The sequence below is a fragment of the Protopterus annectens genome, chromosome 9.part0, assembly GCF_019279795.1.
Source record: "Protopterus annectens isolate FY-2018-M chromosome 9.part0, PAN1.0, whole genome shotgun sequence".
Taxonomy (NCBI): domain Eukaryota; kingdom Metazoa; phylum Chordata; order Ceratodontiformes; family Protopteridae; genus Protopterus; species Protopterus annectens.
In genome coordinates this window covers 589,828,872-589,847,594 of record NC_056743.1, presented here as the reverse complement: position 1 = coordinate 589,847,594, position 18,723 = coordinate 589,828,872, and the positions used below count along the sequence as shown (strand labels likewise).

At 41.0% G+C, this 18,723-nt stretch overlaps 1 protein-coding gene across 1 annotated transcript in view; it reads left to right on the top strand.

Moving 5' to 3' along the window:
- The window catches only part of SNRPG (small nuclear ribonucleoprotein polypeptide G), a 33,310-nt gene extending 17,843 nt beyond the window's left edge, over positions 1-15,467 (top strand). Inside the window, exons 2-4 of the mRNA XM_044083133.1 lie at positions 8,328-8,350; positions 13,235-13,359; positions 15,004-15,467. Of these exons, the coding sequence (XP_043939068.1) occupies positions 8,328-8,350; positions 13,235-13,359; positions 15,004-15,057 (202 nt within the window). The 3' untranslated portion in view covers positions 15,058-15,467. The remainder of the gene's footprint in view (positions 1-8,327; positions 8,351-13,234; positions 13,360-15,003) is intronic.
- Positions 15,468-18,723: the final 3,256 nt, after the last annotated feature.

Genomic DNA, 18,723 nt, shown 5'->3' with positions numbered 1-18,723 from the left:
TTGTTGTATAGCTTATTTATGGCAGTGGTCCACCAGACAGGACGCCTGCCTTTGGAGGATTGCGTCTTGGTTTTATTAGGGATTGCATGATCCATGCATTCTTGAAGATGTCCATAGAATGCGTTTATAAAGGATTCTGCAGTTTGGGCCGTAGTTTCCACTGGCCCGGGGGCTTTGAATTCACCTCTGTTTTGAGAAGTGTAAAATTAGTCTTGAAGTTTTTTTTACTGTCGTTTTCTGGGGTGGTGGTGGGGTCGGGATGTGGATGTCCAGCGAGATTAATTTGTGGTCTGATCTTACCAATGAGGGGTGTACCTCTGGTGCAGAGCATAGAGCCCCCATGTTTGTGATGATCAGATTATAGTTATCTTATTATAATACAGAAAACTGACGACTTAGAATCTCACTAAAATTTATAGAGATGTGTGTACAAAAATTTTTTAAATATTTTAAGTAATTTGTACAATCGGTTGTTTTGACCTATACTTTTTATTACTATATTCATATTTCTCACAAATATTTTTAACTTCATACATTTACCTACACAAAGCTTTTAACTTCAAAATACTCTCTATTGTTAAAGGAGAATGAAGTAATGTGGCAGATTAGAGCATCAGCCCATATTCCACCAGGCCTCAATGAGTATTTTTCAATAAAGTTTTTGCACCAGTATACAACTCCGCATAGCTCCTTGTGAGTGATACAGGCATCGGAGAGACTTTTCTGTGGTGTTTTTTTTTTTGCTCTGTGCTTTAAAAAGTTTTAATTGCATTGCCTTTCTGCTTTTTTACAGTTTTGCACTTGTATCATTTTAAGTCATTTTTATATTGTATAACTGTTGTAGGCTACACACTAAAGTGTGCTAGCCTGTTTATAGCATTTACAGTGTTTTCTGTTTGTTTTTCTGCTGTTTCCTGAAAAAAAAAAACAAAAGAAATATTCTCTCTTCCCACCTTTGCTGAACTAGATTAGGTCAGATTTCAGGTGCTGCTGAATTCCAGACTGTGGAATAGTTTCCTGTGTTGCCCATATCCTCACTTGGGTAGGAGGAAGCTTCTCTGTTCACCAGTGAGTGTGTGGAGCTTTGAGCAGCCTGTCTGTCCCTGGAGGAGTGGTGTCAGCCCTGAAACTAGTAGCTTATTGGCCGTTTTGGGTCAATTCCTTTCTCTTTTAGTTTCCCTGCTTTAAAACCCACATTTGTGCGATTTTGTGCATAGCGCAGCATCGGGCAGCACCGCTGAAACAGGTTTAAACTATTGCCTGCTCCACAAAGTCTGCTCTTCACTTTTTCCCTTAGAACGGTTTTAAATTTCAAAGTAAGCACTCTATTTTTCATTCTAAAGCTCTGCACTTGCTCGTATAAGTAATTTTTATAAGTAAACACTAACAAACTAAAGCACTACACCCTCTTGTACTCCTTTTAAGTACTTGGCTCCCTATTGGTCCTTTCTGATCAGTCAAAAAATAGTTCCTTATACTATTCTGGCATGTCCAAAAGTCAGTTTCGGGTTTACTCTCCAGTCCAGCTGGTGAGTCTGGGAATCTTGAGGCAGTTACAACCGCCTTGTGTACACAGACCCCACTCTCCTCCTCCCAACAAGCTCAAATATGTGAGAAATGCAACTATATAGCCAAACTGGTGGCTGAGCTCTCTCAACCCAGTACTGGCACAGTCAGTCAGGAGGAGAAGGTTAACCACACACACCACAAATCCAGTCCCACATAGACTTATCGCATCAGCAAACCAAACACATAAACACACACAAACATACTCTGAGGCTCTAAATAAAAATCTGCCTAAGCAGCAGAGACCTCAAGCATACATCTAAGCAACCCCTACCCCACAACAATACCCACGTATCACATAGTTCACAAAGTCAGTGTGCCACACAGTCACAGCTATTAAGGCTAAACAACACACCTAATACACTTCTAATAGGTGACTCTGTTGTCAGACACACTGACATCCCACTCGCCAGACTGAACAAGGAGAAGGTCACTGTAAGCTAGCTGCCTGTCGGGTGCGAGGATCCGCCACATAACACAAGCACTCCGGTCACTCCAAAGCAAGTACAAATATGACTCTGTCATTGTCCATGCTGGTTTGAATGACCTGAGACGTACCAACCTGGACTACGTGAAGAGAGTCAGAGGAGCTCTCTGATCATGTGGCCCAGGCCAATATGACCCTGACCTTGAGTAGCATCTTGCCCTCACCAAGAATGATGTCACAGTATAAAGACAGAATGATAAATTGTAACAATTGGCTAAAGTATTGGTGTCATTCAAAGGGGATCCAGTGTCTGTCAGCCTGGGATGACATGCTCGACAAGCCACGTTGCTTCGCTAGGGACGGTTTGCACCTGTCACCCCTGGGCTTTCGAATACTGGCTAAGGCTCTTGCCACCCCCATAGTGCCTTTTTTTTTTTAGGCAAGGCTCAAAAGACAAACCCACCTCCATAGACAACACAAGGGGGAAAAAAACTAATGGTAATGCTGCTCAACGCCAGAAGTTTAAACTTCAAGATGCATACACTCAAGACTCTCCTCAGTATGGAGAATATAGATTCTGTGCAGTAACAGAAACCTGGTTCAAGGCTCCTGAGAGCACCCCAGCACTACCAGGAGGTTATACCTCATACCATGCTTTTCGGCCCCAAAACTCGGACTGAACCACAGAAGGAGGGGGTGTATCCATATTAATCAGATACCCACACCTCCAGGTTAGTGGCACTGCACGAAGCATCTGAGACAGTCCATGTGTAACTAACAGTGGGCAAAACTGCCTTTCAGTTTGTAGCCTGCTACAGACCACCCTTCCAAACTCAGGAACCCCACTCACCTTTCCTGAGAACACTGGAGAATGTGAAGGTCTCTCCAAACACCAGTATATTGGGTGACTTCAACTACTCAAACATTGATTGGAAAAACTACTCGAGCCCCAACACCCTCGCCCAACGGTTCCTAGAATTTATAAACTCAAATGCTGTGGAACAACTGGTCACCACTCCCACAAGAGGGGAAAACATATTGGACCTGGTCATCACCAACATGGGGACTCTTATGTTCCACACCAGAGGTATACCCCTCATTGGTAAGATCTAACCATAAATTAATCTCATTGGACATCCATATCCCGTCCCCACCCCCAGCCAAGGAAACCACGGTGAAGAACTTCTCAAAACCGAGATGGAATCCTTCAAAGCCCCCGGGCCAGTGGAAAATACGGCCCAAACCGCAGAATCCTTTACAAAAGCATTCAATGGACACCTACAGGAATGCATGGGTCATGCTATCCCAGATAAAACCAAGACACACTCCTCCAAAGGCAGGAGACCTGTCTGGTGGATCCCGGCCATAAATAAGCTATACAACCGAAGGAGGAAGTTACTACATGATAGAGCAAAATCCCAAAAAGGGAGGGCATCTCTGATCAGTACTAGCAAGAAACTACGATCCCTCAAAATCATCCAAGGCCAGCTTCGAAAGAAATTGCGCAAGACACTAAAGATAATCACAAGGCCTTCTTTAGTTATTTATTTCCAGTTTGATAACCGGGGAAGTCCACTGGGCTCGTTTTCAGTGGAGGCCCGGGGAGAAAAGCTCCATGATAATACAATGAAATAATACATTGCACACAAAAACGCAAGCATACATTGATGATAATACATTGTAGACAAAAACACAGCAGAAAGACTGTAAACTAATACATTATACACAAAAACACTAGTTCTAATAGCACAATATTTTAACAATTTTTCAAAAATGAAGTACATTAGGCAGTATACATAAGAAAATCTTGTTTTTATGCAACTGTGAAGTAGGAAAGAAAAAGGAAAATATAGAATGAGTTTGAATGCAAGAGCAGGAAAGCATAGGAGAAGGAAAAAGTTTAAAGGAGAAGAGAGGTCAGGAGGAAGATAGCAGAAGAACAGAGTAGTTATGTCAGGAAGCTGGGTGGCAACTCCCAGATGTGCTCTGATTTAGTGCAGTGACAAATACACTGGACCCACAGACATTGCCAACATCCTGGCAGACAGGTTCAGTGCAAACTCCCCCCCCCCCTTCCCTTCCAAAAGAGCAAATGTCTATCCCAACAGAGTGTAGCCTCCCTGACATCACAGATGCACAGGTGAGAGCTGCCTTCTCCCAAAGCAAAAAACACAGCATCAATGGGACCAGACTGTGTCCCAGGCTGTCTTACTCTAGCTCTAAGAAGAACTGAACCTTCACATAAAGTTCACTATTCAATCTCGGCCTTACTACAGGATATGTACCCAAGGAATGGCGTACAGCAACAGTGGTCCCTTTCCACAAAGGTGGTGCCACAACGGACCCTGGAAACTTATCACCCTATAAGCCTGACTAGCCTGGTCTGCAAATCTATGGAGCGTATCATCATGGAACTCGTAAACAAAGACATTGGGAGCCTCCAGACACTAGATCCCACCCAATTCGGCTTTAAGGGCAGATCTTGCCTCTTGAACCTGGTCGATTTCTTTGAAACCGTTACCAAGGCCATAGGTGAAGGGAAGGTAGTTCACACAGCCTACCTGGACCTCGCAAAAGCCTTCGACACAATACTCCACTCGGGCATCATAAATAAGCTCAACAGCTTAAATATCAACCCCTATGTCACAAGATGGGTTGGATACTGGCTTGGGGATAGAACCCACATGGTCAGAATTGCAGGTGCCATGTCAGACTAAACCAGTTACAAGTGACTTCCTACAAGGCTCAGTCCTGGGACCTCTCTTGTTCGGTATATATTTCTCTGAGATATATAGGCTAACACGGGTGGACTATGGCTGACAAAGTTCGCTAATGACTGCAAACTGGGTGCCATAATAGAGACTCCTGCTGACGCAAGCATCCTCCTAAAGGGTCTCTCAGACGGATAACTGGTGCCAGAGCCATGGCCTAAAGCTAAATGCAAAAAAGTGCAGTGTCCTCCCCTTTGAGAAAAACAAGTGCCCACAAACTACCACATAGGTGGTAATCCATTAAGTACAGAAGTAGTAATTAGGGACATGGGGACCCAAGTAGATAGTAATCTCTCCTTTGACAATCACGTTGCCAAAGTGGTTAGAAAGACCTTTCTATATAGCCCACCTTATCACAAAAGGGTTCACATCTAGATTGAGAGGTCATTGTGCCCCTCTACTCATCAGGCCCATAATTGAATACAATGCCCCATTTGGGATATACCTTACCCGACACCTGCAGCAACTGGAAAGACCCCAAAAGTACCTCGACAAGAGGATCAAGGGACTCTAAACAGATCCCCTTTGCAGCTCAGCTAAAGAAACTCCAGCTCTACTCAGTTGCGTATCTCCTACTCGGAGGCGATCTGTGCCTGACATATAAAAAAAACCATGTCCAACCCAGAATTAATGGACATGCTCCACCTCAGGAAATCCAAATCCCTTAGAGCTACACACTCCAGGGACTTGAACCTCAGCACAGAAATAAATAGGACCTGCTGGAGGGGCAGATTCATATCCCAGAGGCTCCCCTCATTCTGGAACAAAATTCCAATCCAGGTTAGGCAGAGCCCCTCACTAACCCTCTTCAAGAGAAATCTTGACAAGTGGATGGGAGATCGTAAGTTTACCCCTGGGATCTCTTCTGTGTCCCTGCTAGACAGCGGCACAGTAAACTAACCTTAAAAGAGCTATCTTCTGTGATGTACTATACAGAGGCACAGTCAACTAATCTAAAAGGGTGGCGAAAGCCAAACACACACTAGCTAGGCTTATAAATGCCCTAGGGCAGGTAGCCTAGTATCAACCTATGAACCTGAGTATTTTGAAGTTAAAAGCTTTGTGTAGGTAAATGTTTGGCGTTAAAAATATTTGTGAGTCATAAGAATATAGTAATAAAAAGTATAGGGCAAAACAGCTGATTGTACAAATTACTTAAAATATTTAAATTTTTGTACACACCTCTAAATTTTATTGAAATTGTAAGTCGAAAGTTTTCTGTATTATAAGATAACTATAATAAGATAATTTTAACTTTAAACCATACGAGTAAGAATATGTGCACATGAAGAAAGAAGGGTGTATGTAGGGATTTTAAATTGTATGTTAAAAATTATCGAATGTCATTGTAAGTGAATCAATTCATGGCTCCTTTAGCATGAGAATATTTAATATGAAGGTATTAACATCTAGGTACAGAATGGGTAGGTACTGATAACCTGTAAGCTAGTTGTTGAATTGACAAAAAATGCAAACTAGAAGTTGTGTCCAAATATGGGTACGTACATGTTTGCAAGGCTGTAAGTTCAAATACATTTGCGCTTAACCAACGGCACCCAGTAAGTACCGGTATAGGTAGCGGTTTTGAGTGTTTTTTGCAATGCATTCATAGATGTATTAGTTTTAGATTGAGTAAATGTTTTTAAGAGGTAGAAGTCATTCTTTAATGAAGATAATTGATTAATTGGGTAATTGATCAAGGAAAGTATGCTAGTATAAAAATGCTGTGTTAATGATGTATTTTGTCTGATGAAGGGGAGGCATTGACCTTGCCGAAAGCGCTTATTAAACTGGTTTTAAAATATTTACATATTCTGTCGAAATTCTTTAGTTGCATCACTTGCTGTTGGGGTATGTTAATCCATTTAGCAAGAAATGTTCATGTTTCTGTCAGGAGCAGCATCTTGGTTCCCATCCTCTAGCCCATTTTTCCTTTACTGTTCTCCCTTGTGGTTTGTAGGTCACCAGAGTAGTCTTTATCTAAACTATCTCATTACTTGAACTGCTTTTCTCTCTCGGGCTTTTTAACAGCTGTTTGTGTGCTATATGCCATGGGTTTACTGCTTTTTTTTTGGCATTGTGCCATACCAGAAGTCCCCATCTGCAAATGTCTGAAGATAGTAAACCTAAAATGAGCAGAGCAGCAGTTGATGCAACTGCCCTAGTGTGCTGCTTTTGGATGCTGGTGGCATGACCTCTGACTGGAGAATTCTAAGCTGCCATGTAACAACATGTTGTGCAGTTAAGCCTTATGGGTTGGGAGAGACTTATTTTCATAGACGTCATTATACATGAGTTGGCTTGCCTTAGTTTACCGATTTCTTTCTGTGGTGAGACTACTTTGTATTGCACCCTTTCAGTGCAAATGGGATAGGTGTAGACCTGTCCATACCATCTTAAAGCTGTTTATAACATATTTGCTGAACAGGTAATGCTTCCCTCGGTGTTCAAACCCATATACTGTAATTGCACTGCGCGCAGTTTTGACATCCCCTTGCCAGTAATGTGGCTTATATGGCTTTGCTTACAAGATGTCCTCCAAGGAAGAGCACAATTGCATTTACTGTGACATTAGCTGCCTGTGTTTTAGGTATGTTATGGTTGAGTTGTGAGCCTTTCTAACTCTGGTTACAGCCATCTGTGTATTCCTACCTCGCACCATATTTATTTTTGGTGTACCGTTTAGTGGTTCCAAGGGAATGAAGCTTTGTTAGCCATGTTTCAGTTTTTTGATTGAGGAGTTTTGTGTTGGCAGATTTGGATCTAAAGAGTGCCCATCGAGATTCCTGTCTCCCATATTTACTAACCATTTCACTGCTTAGAAGGCATCTGACAAGGGGTGGCATTTTTTTTTTGTCTCTCTCCCTCTAAAAACACAGAACATCATATTTACAACAATTTAGCCGGAATCCACATCCTTGGAAGATGAGGAACAAAAAATGCTTGGTGTTGGCCCTTATCCTGTAATTTGTTTTCACCTTTTTCAGATTTATTAAAAACTGTGGCATTGCAGCTGTATGTCTGACTTGCTTTCAATGCATTGTCTAGATTTTTGAAATGTTAATTGATTTTGCATTTGTGCATTAATGCTGCATTTAGTTTTGTTTTTACTGTGAATCTGTTATGACTTGTAGATCATTTTATATAAAATCTAAGATGCACCTTATTAGCGTTTTTTCATGCTGGGAACTTTTCTGCTTCTCTTCCCTGTGGCTTTTTTAAGTTGAGCTTATGGCTGTTTTAAGCTACGTTCAAAGTAAAAGTACCATCTTTGCATGAGTCACCGGACAATGCTACTGTTATTTCTGTTCACATAATGCATGCTTTCAGTTCCTTTTGTTTTGTCCTGGTCATCTGCAGTTTATCAACTTAAATGGCTTGTGACTGTTTTTTGACAGTACCAAGTTAACACCTGGTAGTAGCTAGAAACTTATTAATTTAACCATATATTTTACATATGATGAATGTCAATATGATGTTTCTTAAATTCTTAATACTTTATGCATTTTGTTGTAAGTGTTAATTTCACTGAAACCTTTTTTTTTTTTTTTTTTGTTTTTTAGGTTCATGGATAAGAGACTATCATGTAAGTTAAACTGCTGCACTGTCTGCTGTAATGCTTTAATTTCGTATGCATTTCTTGTGCACTGTCTAATTTGTTTACTTTCCTTTTTTTTAACACACTGAGTAAAAGTTGGTCTAAAGTGCTACATGTCTGTAGGTGTAAGTTTGGCAAGCTTGTAGCCTAAACCCACTGCTTTATACAAATTGAGATAATATATTTGGTCTTTATTTGGTTTCATTTAATTTGTTTGCCTGCCTTTGTTTGTCAACTCTTCAGACTCTCCACTTTACCCAGTGTCTAACTTCAGCCCATTCATTCCCTCATTCTGGGCGTCTCCAGTGTAGTGGTATGAAACCACCACTACTTGGAAGTTTCATCATTCAGGCAGTTATGAGGGTGCTCTGTGACCCTTTCATGCACCCCAGTGTCTAGTCATCCACTGCTAAACATTGGTACCTGTCACTACTCAAGGCTAAGACCTTTGGGCAACAATAACCTGCTTTCGGGACTACATGAACCCTTCCTACTCCCTATCGGCAGGTCACATCCTTACTTGATGGAAGCATTCGGGGTATTCCTGTTAAGCCCTAACCCTGCTCTGTGATATGAGGGTATGTTTGTCCTCTTACAACCTTTTCTTTGTCACGAGTTAGCATCACCAGACACCAAGTTATGAACACACTTGTTTCTAAAAATGAACATGTTGCTGCAGAAGCATTTTGTGTGCTGAGACATAAGGTTGAGTATTTGTGCTTTGCTCTAAAAATGGCCTTCCCCACATCGTCTTTACGAAACTGTCAATCTGAGGGCAGTGCAGAGAGGGAGGCACTTGGGTTAGTTTACGACAGAATAACAATTTAGAAATTTTTTAAACATGTACTGGCTATTATAAGCTCCATTTTTGGTTGAGGCACTAGTGTGTGTAGCGTTTTGTATCGCATCTGGACAAAACTGAGCGAATACTAAAATGCTGTGCAATACATTAGCTTATGAATAATTTTTTCCTACAATTAGAATCCAGGAAATCCCCTGTATTTAAATATGACTGCTTAAACTAGATTATGTTCTACCACAGTTTTTACTAAGCCGTGCTAAAAATACTTTTATTCTGTGTAGATAGCAAACAAGGTCTGTAGATTTTAGCACTGGTACACTGTAGAAAAAGTGAAATGGCTGCCAGTAACTTTGAGGCCGCAGTCTTAATTGTTTAGCAAAGAAGCTACTAAAATGCTCCAATGCCTAACGCACAGTAGCATTTAGAACCGTTCATAGTCCTCTGTATGTATGTGTATGCATAATGAGTCCAAAGGTTTAGGCATTGTTACGCAGGATTGTGTATTTGTGTACATGTGCAATGTGTAATGGCCCACTTTGGGGGAGGGGGGTGGAAAGATAATGTCCAGGTTACTTAAGAATTTGACAGAGGTGGCAGGATGGGGCGGGGGCTGCAGAACCAGCCACAGCTTGTAGAGTCCTTCATAGGAGGAGTGGTAAGCCTTTGACTTTTGGGATGTGCCTGTGGCTCATCAAACACTGCCTGGTGGTAGCCTCCATTGAGCAAGTACATGGGGAAGTGCATTTGGATTGGGGAAGCCATTGCGACTGCAGCAGTGATGCAGGCTGCGTGTTCTTTTCCCGGGGTGAGTTGGACCAAACTAAAAAAATATTCTTATTGCCAGAACAAGGGCGATCTTTGACTGTCTAAATGACTGTTCTCCATAATGTCCTGGGAAAAGAACTTGAGTCCAGTTGGAGAAGCTTTTGGTGGTCACCAGGTGCTAGGGCAAAAATATATGTTCTAGGAAGGAGTACCTGGAGAAAACCTACATAGAAAGTGCAAACCTGCATGGATGGTGACATACTTATTTTCCTGTTGACTGCTTGCATATCGCTGTAGCGCTTTTTTTTTTTTGTGGCTCCTGATGTGATATTTGTGGTACAGGAAGAATTGGCAAGAGGAGGGATCTACTTTGGGGGGGGGGGGGCAAAGTTGCAGTGAGTAAGAGTTTGCCAGTACACAAGGGACTCGTCCCAGTTTCATTACAGTGCTTCAGGCAGCAAGTGTGTTCAAGTCGTTGAGGTGGTTCCAAAATTTTTAAATGGTCATCCAAGGTGTATGCTCTATATGTTGGAGGTTTTGAATAGCGCATGGTCCATTTCTGTTTTGTTCTTTAACACTGAACTGTATTAAAGGTTAAGGAGTCAAAGGAAAGAGCTGAAGTATAGCCAGGTGACAACTTGAAGCTTGGATAGTCTATATTGGTTGCACTGATTTAGTCCACCTGTTTAATATTCAGGTAATTTCTTTTAATGTTTGACACAGGAAGAATTGCTGGTCAGGAGTAGCTTTTTTGCTTATGCTAACACTTTACATGGGGTTGTGAAAGAGTACTGGTGATGCTTAGTATTATGTGTTTGAAAAACTATTTCGGATGTGCATTGATTTGTTACTAAAGTTGGTATCCTCTTGTGGAGTAGTACGTTGTTACAATGCAGTCACAACCATAGCTGCTGTAAGTCTCTCCTGCTATATGGAAGCAAGTAAGCAGAACTCTAGCTTGCCATTGGCTTGACATTTGCATGTGGAATGAGAAACTTAAAATAATTCCGTGTCGTGCTGAATTGGGGCTGTGGACCCTTAATGTAATCTCTGCATTTTTCAGTACAGATTGGGAAGCCGCCTTCCTTCAGTCATGGTTGAAAGTTTAAGTGAACTTTGTGAGTTGTACAGAAACTGAGAAAAATGAGCATGTCAGAATTTTAATATTAAGGTTGTGCCTCTCTGCTTGCAAAAGTGTTCATATCCCAACTGATCTTGGCTCATAAGACATGCTTCATCTCTCTGCTGAATCTTACCTGCCTTAAAGAACAGCAAAAATGAGTAGTATAAACAATGGATTATTGTTTGCAAAGAAAGAATCTAGTATGACAGATTCTGCATTAACCTCTTCAGTGGATGGAGCATGACTCTGGAGAGTTTTGATTAGCCTAATGGACAAGGAAGAAAATGCTGAAAGCTGGAAAACAAATTGGTTAGTGCTGCAGCATTTGACGTGTGTTAATCACTTTATAACAGGTTGGAAGACAACAGCACACTTTAGGCTCAAGATGCTTCATTTCATTCCACCAAACTGGATGTGCTTAGTACAGCATTAACTTTAACTGGCAGCCAACTTGTATGCAGAAAATGCAGGGGTCTTCGGTATTTCTGATACCTTCTGGAGGTGGAAGCTTCAAGTGCACAAGACCTCAAATCTGCACCTTTAAGGGACTCCATTTTAGGGCACTAATCGGACCATTGGTAGCAGCTCAATGTGAAGGAATATTGTGGAAATGTATGAACTACAGATGCATCCCTGCTTTAGTATATCCAGAGTCTGAGCATGCATCCAAGTAGGTACTGTAGTGTCTGGCAAGCTTGTATGGCCATGTTTACCATTTGGGGAGTGAGTCTCTGTAGCATGAATTTTGCTTGCTTTTGTTTGGGGCCTTTTTTTCATTTGTTGAAATGTATGCTTACAGTGAGGAACATAATAAAATATCTGTCCTTGGTAATAGGAGATGCTGCACTTTTGTAGTGTAACTGGTGAACCAGAGATGTAAACCTGTGAGGGTCAAAATAGGTCAAATCCTTTTGAGCTGCTTAGACATCCCTTCGGTTCACTGGTAGCCAGCACCAAACACGTTATGTACAAACCATTGTATAAGTGTTTTGAAAAGGTAAAATGCATTTTACCCACAGAGAAGTAGTAATTTTTGTATTCTGCAGCCTTGGTCAGATGCACATGAAGTGCAATAGATGACTTCTGTTAAAGGAATTTGTTCAGTTATGTCCTGTAGGAGGTCTATTTGTTTAAAAAAAATATAGGGAACATCCAGTATGAAGTACCACCAGCTTTGTCAGACAGGCCTTGTTGAACTGCATCATGATGTGGTACATTGCAGAATCCTGTTAAAAAGTACACTTTCTTGGAATGGATTCGCAGTCTCCAGGAATCTGTGCCCAAAGATAATGAGTTGCATTACTAAATGAATGAAAGTTAGTGGGTTATATTGTATCCTGATTTGACTTTTTAACCCACAGTTTAGCTAGTAAAACTCATGGTTCAGAGAGTGGCATCTGCCTAGCTAACTTTACTGCTAGTATGAAATGAAGATTATCTGATCTCTGCACCACAAGCACACTGTTGGAACAGAACCAAAATTTCATGTCATTTGGTCCTGTTCTCCTATGGTACTTTTTTTCCAGGTTAGAAGCTGAGCACGCGTTAGTGGCTTGGATGGAAGAGTGAATTCTTGTGGGATGAGGAGCAAGCCCATCTGTGTTCCCCTGGGTGGATGGAAGTGTACACAGTTTGGTTGGACAGGGCTCGTTTTGAAAGATTCCCTAGATGTTGTGTGATGCTAATCTGGGATGGTCATTCTCTCTCCACTTTGTGTGATGTCTAGTAAGGCTGTTGGGGAGAACCAAGTGTGGCAGCACTTTAGAAAACCTGGATGTCATTGTCTAGTTTCTTACCACTTTGTATAATGGTTAAGGTGTTTGGTTTTTCACCTTTGAATGGAAAGCTGACTAGGCCTGAAGTGGCCAACAATGGCAGCTAGCCTAGTACTTGTCTATGAACTTTCCCTTTGTACTTGGGTTGTGTCCCTACTTTAAGGGGGGAGGGTGTTTACCATTATCAGTCACTATTTACTTTTGTGTTGCTGCCATTTTTTATTTCAAGCCTAATATGCTGTTTAGTGTCTGCTTTTTATATAAAAATCGTGCTGAATTTAACCCAGAATTGAAATTGGGATTAACTGCTGGACATGTACAAAAATGTTCAGCTTTTTTTATTTGCTGCAGATTACTGCTTCAGAGTTTTTATAATGTATTTACTGTTGGCATCTTTTCTCCCACAGTGAAACTGAATGGAGGCAGACTTGTGCAAGGAATTCTTCGGGGGTTTGATCCCTTTATGAATCTTGTGATAGACGAGTGCATAGAAATGACTGTGGGGGGACATCAGAATGCAATTGGGATGGTGGTAAGTTTGCTTTGCTGTCATGGAATTTTTATTTATTTTTTTTTCACTAACTGATGTGGGTATTTGTCACTGTAATCAAGTTCAGTTCTAACTCCCCTTATTCAGTTTTGCACAAGGGAAGAGAATATATTGCTTTAAATGCAGTGGCCAGACAACCCAGTGGTTTATTGCTCCATATCGCTGACAGTTTTATTGCTGAGCCACTTCTGTCCTTTTTCAGGCCAAATTGATTATAATCCACTGAACACCCTTTGCAATAATGAAGAGGTTGCAGCTTTTTTGTGTACAACTGGTTTAGACTTGGAATTGGTTTACCTTTATTTTGTGTCATTTGGGGATCGGGGTGGGGGTTTGGTTCTGTAAATCAAAATAGTGCAATTTGTAGCTGTTCTGTGACTGTTTTAGCTGTATTGGGATGATGGGCACACTGTTTAATTGATGCTGACCATTTACACACTGTACTTAAACATACTGGTTATCTAAGCATATATAGTGTAATGTAACTTGGCTTGCATTTGTACTTCAGTGTGATGATAGTGGTGACTACAAACTTAACTTGACTCAAGTCTTGTTTTCTGACTCTTACTTTAATCTTGGGCTGTAGAAGTACCAGTGATCAAAACTGGTTAGGTTCCAGCATTTTTGGGCTTTGAATGGGTGCGTGGTTGGCGATTGGTCTCTGAGCATTCTTTTCAGTAGGACACTTTCATTGCCACACTGTCGCTTTTATATGCTGTGCAATCCCCATGCATGGTGCAATTAACTCTGCTCTGATTACAGGTGTAACTACCTACTTCATGTACAAATTAACATCTATTTCAGTAACTTGCTATTGTTAAACAGGTACATACTTTGTATTGCAAACAATTATTCTGCTGTGTCTTTAGTTTGTTTTTAACATGGCTCATTAAACACTTACGCAGACAAGTTAACTTTATTGTAATTTTGAGGTCCGGAACTGACTATTGACTTAACTTTATTACAAATCTTAACAGTTGGGCAAGTGATTTCCATAATGTTTAACTGTAAGAGCCATTTCTTAAAGGAGTATTTGGTCTTCAGTCCAATCTTTGTATTCAGAAAGCAACGCAAGCTGTACTGAGTCATGTTGATAAGTGGTCTTTCGGAACATGTTGGAGGGCACTTGGCTTGTGTTTTCTGCTCAGTTGGTAAGGTTGGAAGTGGTGCTTTTGTTTTATGCTCGGATGCAGATATATGTACATTTTGTGAGGTATTGGAAATCATTTGCAGTGTTTTTCCACATGGTTGTGCATGTAAAATGTAGGGTGTGCTATGCTGACGGTTGTTTTTGCAGAGTAGGTTTGAGATGTGGTTTCAGTTGTGGGGGGTGGCATTGATGGGTGGCATTTTGCAGGTGATTATTTGATCTGAGAAGCTATTCCCCATCTTGTAATTTCGTCCTATCTGTGTGGAACATGACAAACCATAGATTTGGGAGAGGGGGCACCACAAAGCTTTCTGATGGCAGTATCCCAGTTTTGGTTGGAGGGGAGAGTATAAGTAGTACTTTTTCCCCTTGGTGTTCAGTATTTTGACAGACTTGGGGACGACATGTAGATTTCACTTGTTAAAGATTTAATGTAGATTTTCATTTTTTTTTTTTTTTTTTCTTTAATCTTGCAGGTTATAAGAGGAAACAGTATAATAATGCTGGAAGCTTTGGAACGAATACTGTGACCAGCATCCTAAGAGTGAAGTTGTGGTGTTCTTGGTAAAGAACTTTGGATCGGTTGGAATGAAACATTGCTTATTGTCCAGTCTTGAGTACGTCATTTTAAGTACTGTTCTGCTGTATGTCATCCCCTGTTTCAAAAAATATGTATGTGACCACACAGTTTACCCCCTATGTCATGTCCTTTTATTTTCTTATTTAAAGTTTATCCTACATTAAAATAGGATCCTGTTGCCTTGTCTGCAGCTGAAGTCAAGGTTCCATGCTGGCAAACCAAGTTGATAAAACAAAAGTCATGTAAACGAGGCTGCTCAGCAAAGGATCATGGTTTCAGGCATATCTTGTTAAAGGTTGAAAAACATGTTTTTCTCTGTTTTGAAGTAGTGTTTTTTAAATAAAACTTTGTTTTTGGTAACTGTTGTCGCACTTTTTATTCTGATCCCAGTGTACTAAGTGTGCTAAATACTTGTCACCATTTAGGATAGTGAAAATATTCAGTGTTAAGTAGCAGTTTAAGGTGGCTTGAGTGACTTTCAGAAAAAACACTTCCAAGTACAAACGATAGTCACATGCCCAGGTACAAGGCAGAGCTTCACTGACAAACCACTTTAAAACAGGTTCTCTTAATAAAGCCATAAGCACTTTAGTTTTACACATTCCTTAAAACTTCCTCAGACTTTCACCAGAAAGGGGTTTAATTCCCCCCCCCCCAGCGGTTCATTTCTACTCTGACTTTGGTTTCCTTAGTTTGCAAAGTATTTTCCCATCTGAAATTACCCCCCCCCATCACTTTTGAAAATATCCTTTCTATGTATCCATGTGAAGACTATGTTCAATTTGAATGCCACTGCTTAATTCTGGAACAGTCGTGGCGGCACACGTCCAAGGTAGGTGTTCTGCTGATTTTGAGTGTTTTTTGCCATGCCTTTAGCTGCTTGCATGCCTCTACTGGAGGCCTGGGTAGAAAATGACCACATGGAAGACAAATGCTAGACTACCTTAAGTTTATTATGCTGTGGAAGCTTAAATAGCAAACGTTGTCAGAAGCTGTTGTAACATTTTATATTGGGTATAAGAAGCTTAGGCCATTTAATGTAGCTTAGTTTTGCCCCTTAGATGGCTAAATACTCAACAAAAGCACATTTATCTGTAGGCATCTAATTCAGTTGCAAATTGCTCAACAAAGAGGTTGAAAAGTGCCAGAGGGTATGAGTTACTTTACAGGTTTAGTAATTTTAGTCACCAAGGCAAGTCCATTTTGGTTTAAGCATCTTTGCCAGGCTTGGCGTACAGTAGCTGCTGTGTTAAAATGTACAGTTTTAAAGTGCTGTGAGCTTGAACATACTTGGTACTTCAGTGTGATCATTTTAGCCTTTTTGGTAGTAGTCCCTGAATGTCAAAGGTTGCTTAATGACGTCTTTCAGAATGCACAGATCTTGTGTGAACCAGTTTGTCAGCCAATGGGAGTAGTTGCTACAGTCTCCAGTCATTTCTGCACCTGACATTTTGAGGCTGTAACTTTTTCTCTCTCAGGATCATAGGAGATTACTAGGCTGTCAACCCAGAGGTCATTTTAATCCTAGCCGTTTCATCCCACTGTAATACCATGAAAATGCTAGTCAGTACCCAAGATTGCATTTAGTGATGACTACCCATGCCCAGGAGGGTTGTGGACGCTATTCCAGGTAAGAATTTACGGTGCCCCATCCACTCATCCAATTTCCTCTTGAACAGTGTCAGAGGTGCTTTGTTTCACATGAAGTGGTAGCCAGTTCCAAAGACACAGCAGTCACTGGGAGATAAATCTGTCCCTCCAGCATGTCCTATTCAAGTTGCAGGCCATATTTAGGTGCCTGGAATAGGCAGCCCTAGTCCCGTTTGATTTACTGATATGCAGCAAGTTCATTAGGTTTGTGTCTTGGATTGCTCTGCAGGCCAGGCATAAGTCTCCCCTAAGAAGTCTATACAGTATGAAGTACAGTGGCAGGGACTTTATTCAGTCTGTTTAAAGCACATGGTGGAGCCCTTAGATCTTCTTTGTTAGAAACCTCCTGAAATCTCCCCGGGTGCTTTTTATGGTACATGCCGAACGGGGCTTTATAGTCCATTACGGGCCAGATTAGTGACTAGTAGGGTCTATATTAGAATATCGAAAGATGTAAACACCGAATGTTTAAATGTCTAACTGTATTCAGCGAAAGCTGAAAACAACGAACATACAGAACAGCGAATTTTTTCCTAGGGAAAAAATTAGCTGTTCCAAAACACACACACAACACAAGCACACCAAACAAACAGCAATCCACACACATAACACCTAAAATGTTACACCTAACCCAACACTAAACTATATACACACCACTAACTATCCACTTACCTTAACCCAAACCCTAAGGTCCGTCACTATCACACACTCACCTCACCCGCGCCCTAACTCACCTACCCCACCCTAACCCTCACGTCCACACAATCGCACACATACCTAACCTGTGCCCTAACTAACCTAATCCACACTCAATCGCACACTTACCTGAACCCAACCCGTAACATTCCACCACAGTGCTGAAAATACCGAAGCAACAGAAATGAACAACCAAATTCTTTCCCTAGGAAAAAATTCTGTTTTCTGTTGCTTCAATATTTTCAGCTTTTGCTGAATACAGTTCAACATTTAAACATTCGGGGTTTACATCTTTCGATATTCTAATATAGACCCAACTAGTATAGTGGGGTTATAACTTATTTTGCTATTGAGGCGATGCCTTTTACTAATAGTGTGCTTACATAGCCTTCCTTACTACAGTAGACACATGGTGGTTGAAGTTAAGGTCACAGTCAATTTGCAGTCCAAGGTCCCTTACCATTTTGTGAGTATTTAGGGTATTGTTAATTTGTTAGTGTGACATTGTGCCAAAGGGAATGATGAAGCATTTCTTTGCATTCACTTTGAGACAGTGACTAAGATGCCAGTTGTTGGTCTGCGTAAGACTCTCCTGGAGTATACGGACCTCATTTGGGTAATCAATAACTGCACCCAGTTTGCAGTCATCTGCAGACTTGGTCAGCCACAACCCCTTAGTTTTGACCTGACCTGAGAAGTATATACCAAACAGTAGGGGGCCCAGCACTGACTCCTGTGGCACCCTGCTAGTGATAGGTCTAGCTCTTACTCCCATAATGTATTCTGTCTCACCTCTTTCTCTTCTGATTTGAAAATTCCCCCAGGCTGTCTTGTACTATTTCTAGTAAAATTTGAGGCAATTTCTTTTTGATGGATCCTTTTTAAGTCAATTGGTTTCAAGTCGCGTCTTTCTTGAGGATTTGTACAGTTCAGTATTCATGGCAGTCTCATCATTCCGTAAGCTACTTTGTCGCACTGCATTTGACTGCTCTGCATCCTTGATTCATGGTTTGGTGCATTGGTCTCTGTATGACTTAAGTTGTGCTGGCAGGAAGTAGTCTGGTGCGTGTTTTTAAATCTTGGTCCCTAGATAAGCATATGTCATGTTTGGTTGATCATTTCACTTTCAGCAGTGTAGTATTAGTTTTGAGCAAAACACATTAAACAGAGATTAACTAAGCACCTGTCTGGACAAACAAGGGAAGGAGAAGAGTCTAACAACTGTAGTGCTCATAAATGGTACACAAAGTACTCTGCCAATAGATGAGTC